Below are 14583 nucleotides of genomic sequence, written 5' to 3'. Positions count from 1 at the left end.
GGCGCCTGCTGCGAGGCTTATTTTCAATACTCGTATTTCCATCCTTAAAATGTTTCACCCACCTCCTAACACTGCTGACACCCATGCACACATCTCCCTAGACACGCTGCAGTCTGCGGTGAATTTCAGAAGCAGGTTGGTCCGCTTTAGCAAGGAATTCAATCACAGCACGCAGTCGAAACAAAACATCGCTGCCCGTCATTTTGGAAATCCTGCCTGTGGTCACGTGCTAGCAACAAACAGCGTCAACGTATGGAAAGAAAGGAAGAAAGGTCTGTAAATTGAGATGATATACTTGATTGCACTTACAACTAAAAATTACGGTTGTGAAAACGTTGCTCACGACTTTCACTATGCTCCTCGTGTATATATATATATATATATATATATATATATATATATATATATATATATATATATATATATATAGGGCGTTTCAAAACAACACCAACAACGTTTGAGAGGTAATTCCTGACGCCAAGATAAGATGAAAAGTAGACCAACCTGGGTGCACAAATGCTTCCTATCGAAGTTATAGGGTACTGAAAACACGAAAAAATAAACTTTAAGGTCAATAACTCAGAAACTATGACACCTAGCGCAGTCGGGTAAAGACCACGTAGGAACTAGTATGTGCCCTATCCAAATATCCATGTTTCAGAATCCTGCAGTGCTTCCGCAACAATTTCTATAGAGATAGTTGTTGAGTACTTCAAATTATATGCCCGTAGCCAAACCCCCTCTATAAAAATTGTTGCGTGAGTACCTTAGGACTCCGAAACATGGATTTTTGCATAGGGCACATATTAGTTTCTAAGTGAAGTCTTGACCCGACTACGGTAGGTCTCATAGTTTTAGAGCTATGGATCTTTAAAGTTCATTTTTTCATGTTTTCGGCAGCCTATAATTCCGAAAGGAAGCATTTCTGCACCCAGGTTGGTCTATACTTTTCGTCTTATCTTGGTGTCAGGACACCTCTCGAACGTTGTCGGTGTTGTTTTGAAACACCCTATATATATATATATATATATATATATATATATATATATATATATATATATATATATATAAGTTCTAGCGGAAAGTGAAATTGAAATTCCAGCTGTCAGCTAATGAAGAGTTCTAACGTGTGTCAAATGGACAGCACTGTAGAAGCTGCTTTCGAAGAATATGCTCTGCGCTTGGAGAAGCACCAGTAAGTGAATGAACAGCGCGAAAGTGGTTCTGCCGATTTATATCGAGAGTGAAAGGCTCCAGCACAACCTCTGAGCTGAATGTTCATTCACCATGGACAAAACCCTCATAAAGCAGAACTTGGAGAGTAATCCACATAAAACGACCAAGGAGCTTGCATAACGGTTTAGAGTATCGGAAGAAACAATTCAAATGCATCTGCATGATCTTGGAAAGATATGGAAGTTCAGTACGTGGTTTCACCACGTTTTGATCCAGGAAAACAAACTCCAGCGTTTAACAATTTGCTCTTTATTGCTGACACGTCACAGGAAAGGGTCAGATATTGACATGTGATGAGAAACGATTGTTATGTAATAACCACAAAAAAAAAAAAATGGTTGCCTTCTGATTCTGAGGCATACGCAGCCAAGAATTAAAAAACAAAAACAGCAGAAGGTACTTCTTCATGTTTGATGGGTCAGTGCCCGTATTGTGTACTTTGAATTTCAACATAATAGCAAAATCATCATTCAAAAGTTGTACTTCTCCCAGTTGCAGCTGCTTTCTATTGGAAGCAGCTGGCACTATTCAACAGGAAAGGAGAGGTTCTTCTACAAGACATCGCCAGACCGCATATGACTAAAGAGACAAAGGAATTGATCATTACACTTCATTGGGAAGTGAATAACAATTTTCGTGAGCAACAGTTCGAAAACCAAATAATGTCACACAAGCGATATTATAAAGGTAACCAAGAAAGTTCTGTCGCTTTTGCGGGGGTCTGCGTTAAATTGGCCCACACGTCATAAGTTCAATGCGAATGGAGATAAGGCAAAGGTTAGTTGTTATTGTGGGTATATCCAACATACTACCTGGTTGTAGCAGTTCAGTTACACCATGAACTTGCGGAAGGACAAAGTGAATGTGTGACCTACACAGAGCGTCATAAGTCCGTGTGTGCTGTACGAGTTGAAACTGGTGTCAAACGCCGCTACAGCGAGGTGGAAGAGATGCCAGACCTTTGGTGAGGGTGTCGTGATTACGCGGACAGAGCAGCAATGATTTAACAAGTTTGAGAACGATGACGAAACACTCGAAAACGAACCCTTATCGGAAGACCAACATATTGACAAATTGAAGATCTCAGGCAGCAATTGAGGCGAACAGTGGCCAGACATATGAGGAACTGGGACTACAATTCAGTTTGCGTGGAACAACCATCGGCAGCACCTCCATCAACTTGGGAAGCACTACAAGTTGAATCGATGGGTCCCACATGATCTGACTCCGGGCCAGAAAGCAACAGGAACAAACACCTGTGTTTCTTTGCTGTCTCATCTGAGGAAGGAGCCATTTCTGGACAGGACGTTGACACGTAATGAGAATTGGGCATTGTGCGAAACTCCACGGTGCCTTCATCATTGGTTAGCATCTCATGAACCGGTTCCAAAACAGCAGAAACCAGCACTGCCCTCCTGTATGTTTGGTGGACTGCTCGCGGTATCGTGCATCGGGAATCGCTACCAGCTGGTCAGAGCATCAATACTACTGTGTACTGTCAGCAGTTGAATCGTGCTCAAGAAAAACTCAAAACTCTGGAGGCAGCACTTCTTAATCGCAAATTTCCTACAAGCGACAGAACTTCCTTGGTTACCTTTATACATTCTTTTTCTTTTTTAATTTAGGGATATAATTGTACAAGCGTGTGATTTATAAGTTTGTAATACTTGGATGCACGTATTTAAAGCTGCGGGATATTGCTGAATAAAATACATTTGTAGGAAATTATTGGATTATTATATCTAAGACGCTTGAAAAAACGGCGGGAACGTTTTCGGATACCGGATACATAAGATAAACAGTAATGATTTCAGATTTTACCCTTGGTGGTGAGCACTTTCAATTAATGAGGTGGAAATAATACTGCGATATTACTGATAATTCAGGTTGAGCAGAATAAGAGAAGTACCCCGGTGGGAATTTCGTAGCTCTAGAAGAAGGGAAATTACCCTCCGGATCACCTCTGAAATCATCACTACATAAATAATACATTTCAAATAACCTCAAAAATTCTAGAAATCAAGTTAGGCTAGTTTATAAATAAATCAATCTATAATAATATAAAACAACATATGTGTGTGTGTGTTCATCAGATTTTTGCATAGAAAAGAGTTACCTAGACCCACCAAATTGTGTACACTATGTGATCAAAAGTATCCGCACACATGGCTGGAAATGACATAAGTTTGTGGCGCCCTCCATCAGTACTACTGGAATTCAATATGGTGTTGGCCCACCCTTAGCCTTGATGACAGCTTCCATTCTCGCAGGAATACTTTCAATCAAGTGCTGGAAGGTTTTTTGGGGAATGGCAGCATATTCTTCACGGAGTGCTGAACTGAGGAGAGGTATCGATGTAGGTCGGTGAGGCCTGGCACGATATCGGAATTCCAAAACATCCCAAAGGTGTTCTATAGGATTTAAGTCAGGACTATGTGCAGGCCAGTCAATTACAGGGATGTTATGGTCGTGTAACCACTCCGCCACAGGCCGTACAGTATGAACAGGTGTTCGATCGTGTTGAAAGATGCAATCGCCATCCCCGAATTGCTCTTCAACAGTGGGAAGCAAGAAGGTGCTTAAAACATCAATGTAGGCCTGCGCTGTAAGAGTGCGACACAAAACAACAAGGGGTGCAAGCCCCTCCAAGAAAAACACGACCACACCATAACACCACCAGCTCCGAATTTTACTGTTGGCACTACACACACTGACAGATGACGTTCACCGGGCATTCGCCATACCCACACTCTTCCATCGGATCGCCACATTGTGTAACGTGATTCGTCACTCCACACAACGTTTTTCCACTGTTCAATCGTCCAATGTTTACGCTCCTTACACCAAGCGAGGCGTCGTTTGGTATTTACCTGCTTGATGTGTAGCTTATGAGCAGCCGCTCGACCATGAAATCCAAATTTTCTCACCTCACGCCTAACTGTCATAGTATTTGGAGTGGATCCTGATGCAGTTTGGAATTCCTGTGTGATGGTCTGGATAGATGTTTGCCTATTACACTTTACGACCCTCTTCAACTGTCGGCGGTCTCTGTCAGTCAACAGACGAGGTCGGCCTGTACGCTTTTGTGCTGTACGTGTCCCTTCACGTTTCCACTTCACTAATCACATCAGACACAGTGGACCTAGGGATGTTTAGGAGTGTGGAAATCTCGCGTACAGACTTGTGACACAAGTGACACCCAATCACCTGACCACGTTCGAAGTCCGAATTCCGCGGAGCGCTCCATTCTATTTTCTCACGATGTCTAATGACTACTGAGGTCGCTGATAATGAGTACCTGGCAGTAGGTGGCAGCACAATGCACCTAATATGAAAAACTTATGTTTTGGGGGTGTCCGGATACTTTTGATCACATAGTGTGTGTGTGTGTGAAATTTACTTGTACGTTAAATATTCAATATAGTAAAATAGTTGCTCTCGGTTGCAAAATTGCTAAGGGTTCTTAACATCAATGCTTTATAGAATTTATTCTTTGGTATCTATTTACTCAATAATATAATAGCAAATTTTCAAGTTGGAAGGACATTTATATAAACTTGCTTCCTTACACTTTTAATCAGGAAATTAAATAGAAATACATACATAGTATTAAATACTGTTTTAATGTAATAAAAGAGAATGTTAAATGGGGGCAAAAACTTCATTTTCACAGTTCATCTTTTCTTACATTTAACCTCTACTGACATCTCTAAAAAGATAGTTCTTCGACACTCGGCATAGTGGGTATACAGTAGGTATTTAATCGTCTTCCTTCACTGTTATACAACCAGATTCTGTTTGCACTAATGATGAAAAAGAGCAGAGAAAAGAGCATGAAGAGAAGGAGATAAAAGGAAGAAAATATATCGAAATATGCTGAAAGATAATTGAGAAACTTTGCTTTATAATAAAGAGACGAAGAAAACAGCTGCAGGACAAACACTCGGTGATTGTCAGAGAAAAGAGAAATCAGCTCCTCTACTTTTCTTTCAGTTTCATCCAAGAACTTCGTGACAGTCTTGGTTCTGAATATATTTATCCTTGCTGTCATTTTGACGTTTCTAAAATTCAAAATACAAACACATGCAAATTCTTCACGTTTCCCTAGAGGCTGTCGACTCAACATTCAAAACAGACAACCAAGTAACTTAGGTGACAAAGAACGCTGGATAACTCTTGAATGAGTTCTGGAAAATGAGGAGAAAAATGACAGGGCGTGTACGACACTTCTGAAACTTTTTATCAGAAATGTATATAACATTTTTCCTTTCTAATAGTGATAGTTATTAGTATCTATAGAAATTCATGAATCAGTGATTGTTTAATATGTATAGCCACTCTTCGCAGATTATCCGCTTAAAATTGTGTACATAAATAACATAATTACCTTTTATTTGTATTTTGTACCTCAGGTTATGTTACATTAATAAATCTTGATCGGAGACTTATAATTGTATTATTGCAGATTTATTGTGGACTGCGATGGACTTTCAGTCCACCAACCCAATACTCCTACATCTTCCAATGCGTACTCAAAAACGAACTCCTTTTATATTTTCGTCCTATAATTATGCCCTTTAGGCCAAGGGATAGAATAATTTAGGAAAGTGGTCATTATGAAAGAAGTGAGAATGTAGGAGGAAAGGCTGAGCCCCGAAATAAAACACTACACAATGTTCTCCATCACCCGATACTTATACATTGTTGGCTATATAGAAGTCATAACCTTCTAAAGTATGTCATTTTTGGAAGGAATGAAAACTCTTTGATAATAATATGCAAATAATTTGAGGCCTGCCCAGTGGATATCATACACGTTTTTCAGTAAATGACCCAATAAAACCATGCCTGCCAATTCCTGGTATTTAGAGACGAACAATTAAAATTATGGTAATTTAAACGTTATACGTAAAAGGTTCTGGCCAGCACACACTCAACTAGAGAAATGCGGGCAAAGATAAAATTTCAGCACCATGATATATGGATTTCCTGATCAATAGTTTGTCTAATTTGCATCTTATGCACTATCAACATTCCAAGTTTTTAACTTAAACGGTTTGGCCTGGGCGTTGATCAGTCAGTCAGGACTTCTTCTTTTATATATAGAGAGAGATTTAACTTATTAAATGGTTCTGACTGTGAGCTCCAATAGTTTCCTTTCCCGTCTCTGGATAAAGGCTTTAGCTTAAAATGTTTTTTTACTTGTGTTTGTTATTCAATATCTTTACGAATTTTAAGTTGCTAATTGGTTTCAAATGTTTCATGTAATTGTATTTTTAGGCAACCTAAAACTTGAATGACGCAAAACAAAACCAGATGGAGAAAAAAATCTTAGCCTCACCAAATCGATGTTGTAGTAGTGAACAGGTGTCAGACATATAAAACTTATTTATTTAATTAATTATATTTTTAGCACTTTGATACCCAGATGTTTATTCAGTAGTAGGGCAACCCACATTATGCTTTATTTTTGTTTAATTATGCTTTATTGTTAATTTCAATCATTGTTCTACATTAATCATGTATAATGTATAATATTTACTACGTACTAAATATTCTAAATATCTTGATCTATTTATTAATATTTTATGCAACCAGTTTCTTTCATATTTAATGAACTTTCTACTGAGTGCACTGTAAAGAGATATGCTTTACTTGATTCACTTTTTTTTATATCACTTGTGTGTGCCTTAGAGGTGCATATATACAGAAAGGGAAAGTAAAAGATGCCACCAGAAAGTACAGAAAATGTTCAAGTTTAAAAGGTACACAAAACAATATACAAAGTTCTTGTACTATTCTTGTACTATTCATTGTTCTTGTGCTATTCATCGTGTGTGGAGTGTATTATTCATTGTTGGCGGAAAGTTTTCTCCTTCTTTTCCTTTTTTTTTTCTTTTCTCCACATCAAAGGATTACACCGAAAAGTTTACAGAAATAAAAATAAGCTTTTCATTGTTGCAAATGTTATCAATGATTTTCATTGTAAATATTGGTTTTGAAAAATATTAAATACAGTATTTTAAACTTGCAGTTAAACAGAATTTTCCAAGAATTGTTCTAATAGAATTTTCCAAGAATTGTGCTATATATTTTAAATTATGCTCTATGCTTATTATTTTCCAAAATTACGCTTTATTACGCTTCTAAAATTAGTTTCTTCTGGACCCTTAGACAACCATAACCATGTTCAAGGTACCAACCATATGTGTAAATTGCTGTTATGCTTTTTATGCATTTTGGGTCGTCCTATTCATTAGTCTAGTATAGAAACCTTGGGCTTTTAGGAATATTTTAAATTACTTTTGGCACGAATGTAATGACTACAGGTTTTTAAAAAAATTGTTGTATTCTGAAAATGGGTTTTTCAAATCTATCTTGTCAGATCCTCGAGTTATACTCAGGCGTGGAACAAGCGAAGAGTTTACCCTACCTGAGTCTAGTTTAAGCTTTTGTTTCGATGATACTACAAATATTTCTTAATAATTACGTTGATAGCAACATATGCCACAGCAAAAAATTATCTTGTACTAAATAGATCTTGTGCTGAAAAATATGTGAAGTCAAAGCAGAAATTTGACGAAGTTGTGGATTGCGAATTATCTCTGCCAAAAATATTTCGCATTTTTAAAATACTGAGTCAACTACGTCAGATTATAAAATTGAAAAAAATAATATAATTTAAAATTACATTCGGCACAATGTAATTCTAGCTCCTTTAAGCTACTAAGCTTTCCACTGTCAGTTATACCCAATAAACGAAAGAGTTGAATATTTGGCACGTCTCAGAAAGTAAAATTTTTTGGAAAACTTTTGTCTATTGTCAAATTCTTCTTGTTTCGATTAATAGTGCATGGATGTAGTTGTTTTCTTCTTCTTTTTCTAGATTTTTAAGCTACGCTATGCATACGGTTCATATGGTTGTACCAAAAGTCTGGGGCTATAGGCTAACTCTATTATGAATAAAGATACGGATAAGTAGTAAGACAGGAATAGAACGTTACTGGAAATAGGTGATTTTTAATCTGAAATGGCGGAACTTTTTCCCAATCCGATTATCCGTTTGGACACCACACTGCTAAAGTGTCTTAAGTAATGTTGCCAGTTCAGCAGGCTGTTCCTTTGGCCTCTCACCATACCAACAATACAGTATTGTTTGTAAACGGATTTAGGATGTTCTAGGTTCCCTCACGGAATAATGTACACGTTCATCATATCGGTTTTACGTTCCGTTCTGTTCGTTCCCTTACCTTCCGTTCGAACAGCCTCCTGAACTGGAAACGTTACCTTTTCATCGTCTTCTCGTAATAATGCAACTGGTATCTATGATCACATACAGTATGTAATGCCTGTTAGTAGAAGTAGAATACGCATAGTTCTGATAGGTTGTTACGTCTGTACTTTCTCATGCACCAATATAATTGTAAATTTTAAATATGCAGTTATTCCGAACGTAACTGAGGAAATATAAAATTTAGAAAAAAATGAAATCTTTGAGTTTTACGTCCCACGATTATGCCGGTTAGGCTAAAGGAGACGGTGATAATGAGAAATGAATGAAATGGTGGAATGAAGAAAGTGGGAGGAAACGGGGGAACCCTGAGAAAACCCACGCATACGGTGTTTGTCCACCACAAAGAATATAAAATTTAGAGTTTAAGATAAAAACACCATTATAATACATATGTAGCTGTTATTATTTTTTCCTAAATTTATCAATCTCTGTATATCTTGTAAAGTTGCCGATAAACGGAATGCCTAAACTTCCAAACACAGGTATGTGTAAACTATTAATATCTATATCTCTTCACCAGCGGATGTTGTTATAACAAAGATGAAGGAAATTTATCCCAACACTAAAATTTATGTCGCTCTACATGGATACCTCGTACATAGAATCCAACTGAAGTCACATTCCACTAAAGGCTTAAGTAAATAACAACTGCCTCCACATCACCTAATTTATTAACACCTCATAGTACTACAATCAGGCCCATAGCCAGCCCAAAAATTTAGAGGGGGGGCCGGTAGAAGTTAGGGGGGCCGACCCAATCATATTATACTTCATCACCATATTACAGTTCATTTGTAAGCCTACCGTGAAACTTTTAGGGGACCAGACAAAGTTTAAGAGGGGCCGGCATTTCTAGCCCCCCGTGGATACGGATCTGCCTCCAATATGAAAAATCAACCACATTGCTTCGATAGAGGAGTAATCTTATTAAAAACACTGTCATATCTTGTAGATAAATCTAATCCATCACGCAGCAGGTGATATAAGAACACACCACAATACAACAAAGGTAAAATATCCACCATGCAATTGCAATATAGGAATATTACCAATAAATACCGCTACATTTCTTTACATTAATCTCTATAATGAATGTAACCATGTTTGGCAATTAGGCCTACCTCCTCGTAGACCGCTGAACCGATTTCGATTATTTTTGGCACATGAACCGACTCTAGGTTTTTAGCACATTTCGAGTAAAGAGGAGAAGGGTGAGGGTAATGACATGTAAAAATAATCGAAAACGATTGATATTAGTGTCCAATCCACAGTTTTCGGAGTTGCTGAAATGAATAGTGACACTCCCGCTGCCGTTTAAGTTCAAATTAACCTCGATTCGTATCCTAAAGGGAGGAAGGGTTCAAATATTTCAAAGAATAGTCATTTCAGCTAGTAAATAAGTAAAAACGAAATGAGGCGCCTAGTATCAAAAGCGACCAAATCCTTTTTTTTTTTTTTTTACCGAAATTGAATTATATATTGCTTGTTATGTTCGATCTAGCGGATTTTGGACAAAATGGATGTAGCGGATTTTGATACTAGGCACCTCAAATGTTTCATTACTAATTCCGTAAAAAATAAATAAATAAATAAATAAATAAATAAATAAAAATGATCTGGGGGAAACATGCTCTGACTTTCATTTTGAGTCTAATACTTGGATTTGGAACAGGCCCGTAACCAGCCCAAAAATTTAGGGGGGCCCGGTAGAAGTTAGGGGGGCCCGACCCAATCATATAATCACCATATTATAGTTCATTTGCAAGCCTACCGTGAAATTTTATGGGGGCCAGCCAAAATTTAGGGGGGGGGCTCTTGCCCCCCCCCCCCCGTGGAAACGGGCCTGATTTCGAATAATCAGGAACAGGAAGTGAGTATTACATTCTCTACGATAATGTTTCTAAAAGTTTCCTGATTTTGGTTAAATATTGTGGGAAGGGGGTTTCTTGCTGGTTTCATAATGAAATCTGTTGCACTGAGAAAAATCTTTTATCCAGACAACGGTATAGTGAAGAAATATATGGAATCCATAAGTTTACTACGGAAATCTATACGGAGCATACGTTATCCGTATGCTACATACGTACTGCCTTTTTTCCGCTTAGATGATACATCATGCCGCTGCAAGATGTCTGACATTTAACAGTCCTCCGTATATTACATACGTTAACTATATGTTATATACGTGCACATGTATGTGAAATCCTTATCGCTTATATACATTTCTTTGTTTCATACGGAAAGTACGTATAGATGGGACACTTATACGGAAAGTATTATATAACATACGTTTTCCGTTATACGTTTGATGCAAGACGTTACCTATAGTCGTACGTTAAGTCCAAAAATTACAGGATTTACGCATCTTACCTACGTTTTACGTACACCACATACGTTTGTGTATTATATATATATATATATATATATATATATATATATATATATATGTGTGTGTGTGTGTGTGTGTGTGTGTGTGTGTGTGTGTGTGTGTGTGTGTGTAGTTGGGTTAAATTCGATCAAGAAGAGCTGATGCTTTCTCAAGTTAAGAAATTGTTTCAGGATAACTTCAATTATTAAAAAAAAAAAACTTTAAAAAATCCTATTTCCATCATATATGGTAGTATTTGCGCTGAGCCTGACAGTGGCGGTTCTTGAGGGAAATATTTAAATGTTATTGCTACAATTTAAAAGGAGAAAGTTTACGATAGGTACTAATTCTTGTGTATTGCTACCTGCAACTGTAAGATGCTTTCTTCCTTTACATTGTAGTAATAAAATTTAAAAATTTCGAGTTTGATTTTCTTGAAGAGACGCCACTAAATCTTAAGAATTATCTCTAGTACATGAAACCGGTTAAGGGTAAAGGGAAAAAATGTTATTATTTGTTTTATGCAGGGGTAAAAGTGGATCTGAAAAGATGGGGTTCGTATAACGTCACACCGTCCCCAATGCCTATCTTTGCCTGTTGTAACTTTTAGGGAGTGGAGGGTCACCATATATAATTTTTGGAGTTGGGAGAACGACGTTTTCCCTCACTTTTACCCATGGTTTTACGTACTTATCTGTCTAATGTACTCCTCAACGTGAACGACTGAAATTGCAGCAGTTGAGTGTAAAAGTAATTTCAAAACGATTTTGTGAACAGTCTGATTGAAATTTATCCAGCATTTTATTCACTATATGAACCAAATGTATGATTTGTATTTTTAATGTAAACCTTAAATATTTTTGATTTCTTTTTCTTTTTACAGTGTCCTCCGGGACAGTAACGACGCATCTCTAATTCTTGGTGGGAAGAAGTGGAAGGGCATAGACATTTTCAGGGGGCAGCTATTTTTTGTATATTGAAAATAATAGTTTTATACTGTTTGACCTGCATTACAGTACAAAATGTCTGGGGGCAGTCAGGGAGCAGACGATGCCACGGGGGGCCGCCCTCCCCGTGCAATTTCTAGCATCATCACTGCTCCGAAAAAACGTCATCCCTTACATTCAAACAAATGAAAACTAAAACTTGAAACAAAATTGAAAGTCCAATTAAATTAAAAGAGTTCGCCTATACTAAACGAAATATCCAATTAATTAATTAATTAATATTTTTTTCTGAAAAATCTGGAAGAGGAAATTTACTCTCAGAAGCGACTAAATGTCTGTGTCGTTAAGTAAATATTGTCAAATTAAAAGTAAAACACCTATAAAAGCATAATTCTGGTCTTACATTTTGGCTATAATTCAGGGGGGGGGGGAAATAAGGGCCCCGCAAACCCCGCATTGCGGGGGGCATCAAGCCATCAGGGGCCCCCAAATCGTTAAGTTGGACGTAGAGAAGGGGCCCCACTCCACGCTGTTTGCGGGGAGGCCCTCAAACCTTTAGTTACGCCACTGCTATAAATGTAGAAGTTGGATGCTTATTTATAGGGAAGAACGGAAGGTGACATTTAAAAAGATACTTTTATTTCGGAATAGGATAGTATTTAGTACAAAAAAATGCTAACAAATTGGTGAATACAAAAAGTTTCTTAGCGTGAAACTTGGCAGTAACTACAAAGTACTGAGAACCATACGGATAATAAAACCAAGGCCTAGGATGGGCGGGACACATCTCTTAACTAGGAAACAAGAGAAAGATGTATAGAATTTTTGTTGGGAAGCCAGCGGAAAAGAATTATTTGAAGAGGGTAAGATGTAGGATTATGTTAGGAAGATGATGACAACCAGCGTTGATTTCAGTATATTTCCTCCAGGAAGGGGACTTTCAATATACACTGAATAAAACATGAGACTGTAAAACTATTGGCAATCCACATTGAGTACAATCGGAGATATGGCCCCAGGGGAGAGGGAGAAATTTCATAGCTCCTGATGGAGTTTCCCGGGCCACCCCATGAATCATCACTGTTGACTATGATACAGATTAGGTTGTCTTGGCACAGAACAACATCGAAAGAAAAGTATGCGTTTCAGCCTCGATGAACTTTCATGTTACTGAGTCATGAATTTAGTTAACTGTGACAAATAAAGAAGAAAAGTCATTCCTTACCTGGTAATTCTAAGAAGTTTGATGTTCTTCTTTGCCTGTTGCGGGTAAAATTTAGAGGTCCAGGATCTTCGGATGCCTGGGAGTCTCGGCTACTTCTTCGGGAAGCCAAATATGCTAGACCTTTCCCTCCACGGCTTCCCCCTGGACTTGGCAGGGGGCTCCCGCATGGGGAACATGGCCTCGATATTGAAGCAGTTGTAGTTGTACCCACGGACTCAATGTCAGTCAAATCAGATGTTGATTTTCTGCAACTTATAGTTGACGACCTAGAAGAAGTTGACCATTCTCTATCCAAACTCCGACTAGGATTAGACATTGAAAGCAGGCGGGATTCGGAATAACACTAAATGTTCATGCACATATAAACAAAACGAAAAGGAATAGTGCTTCGCTAAGAATTGAAGTAAGGACAGTTTTCCTCTTAAGTCTGAAGTTACGAGAGAGCGACGCGATACTGTTCTTTTTTCAGTTCCTTTTTTTTTTTTTTAACAAAAGTGTGTGAGTGGACGGATTATAAACGCGCGCGCGCGCGTTTAGTGGACAAACTCTGTGACTCACTCACTCTCTACGATCTGACCCACGTGAAGTAACCAAGAACTGAAGCTGAGAGTGGATATCTAAAAGCCCTCAGCTGGTGGCTGGTTGTAGTTTTTCATGGAACAAACCTCGCGCGCGCAACTGTCAGCTATTTCGCTTGCGCGCCAGATTTTAGGTACACAAAGTGTTGCAAGCGAATGGAAAATAAGACTAAACTTTTGGATGCATTACATACTGTTTCTCTGGAGTAATTTTAACTTTCTCGCTCCAAGAGCTATATAGGTAACTATCTAAATTTCAGTTTCCTGGTAGTTTAGTCAGTGTTCGAAGTGGAAAAAAAAAAAGCAGAGGCGGTATGTTTGATTGCAATTTTGATTCGACATGCCTGTTTTCTAGATGTTGAAATACAGTGAGGGTATGTTGCCTAAAAGATTGCATTTCTATTTACATAACGACTGAAGGCCATTGGAGAGTCTTTCTATAGATACGAAAGGGGGGCATGGAGAGACTTTGATTACCCACCAACTTTCTAAAAATATACTCCCTTATATTATATGATAGAGAATTATTTACGAAAATGCTCAAAAGCCGTGTTTTTATATTAATAATTTGCTGCGGAAAAACTCCCGGACCCTTCACTCGACTGAGGGATACCCCAAATCACGGAAGATCCACTGTCAGCAGACCTCTAAATCCGCCCATGCTCAAACACTACATTTATATGAATGCCACTCATTCTAGCTTTGGAACTTCTTTTATAAAATAACAGACAAATTCTGACCAAAGCATATATTAACTAATAAATAATAGCGTTACAGTTTCGGCAAATTAACTTTACCTTCATCAGACACATGTGTCACAGAATGTGTCTGATGAAGGCAAAGTTAATTTGCCGAAACTGTAACGCTATTATTTATTAGTTAATATATGCTTTGGTCAGAATTTGTCTGTTATTTTACATTTATATGTATTAGGG

General features: G+C 37.8%; 1 protein-coding gene across 1 annotated transcript in view; it reads right to left on the bottom strand.

Moving 5' to 3' along the window:
• The window catches only part of Rgk2 (Rad, Gem/Kir family member 2), a 651964-nt gene extending 638308 nt beyond the window's left edge, over window positions 1-13656 (bottom strand). The window contains exon 1 of the mRNA XM_081744253.1: window positions 13071-13656. Within this exon, the coding sequence (XP_081600379.1) occupies window positions 13071-13386 (316 nt within the window). The 5' untranslated portion in view covers window positions 13387-13656. The remainder of the gene's footprint in view (window positions 1-13070) is intronic.
• Between the last annotated feature and the right edge of the window lie 927 nt (window positions 13657-14583).

This window comes from Thermobia domestica, chromosome 2 (genome assembly GCF_964235325.1).
Source record: "Thermobia domestica chromosome 2, izTheDome1.hap1.1, whole genome shotgun sequence".
Classification (NCBI taxonomy): domain Eukaryota; kingdom Metazoa; phylum Arthropoda; class Insecta; order Zygentoma; family Lepismatidae; genus Thermobia; species Thermobia domestica.
This window is presented reverse-complemented; position numbering and strand designations above follow the sequence as displayed.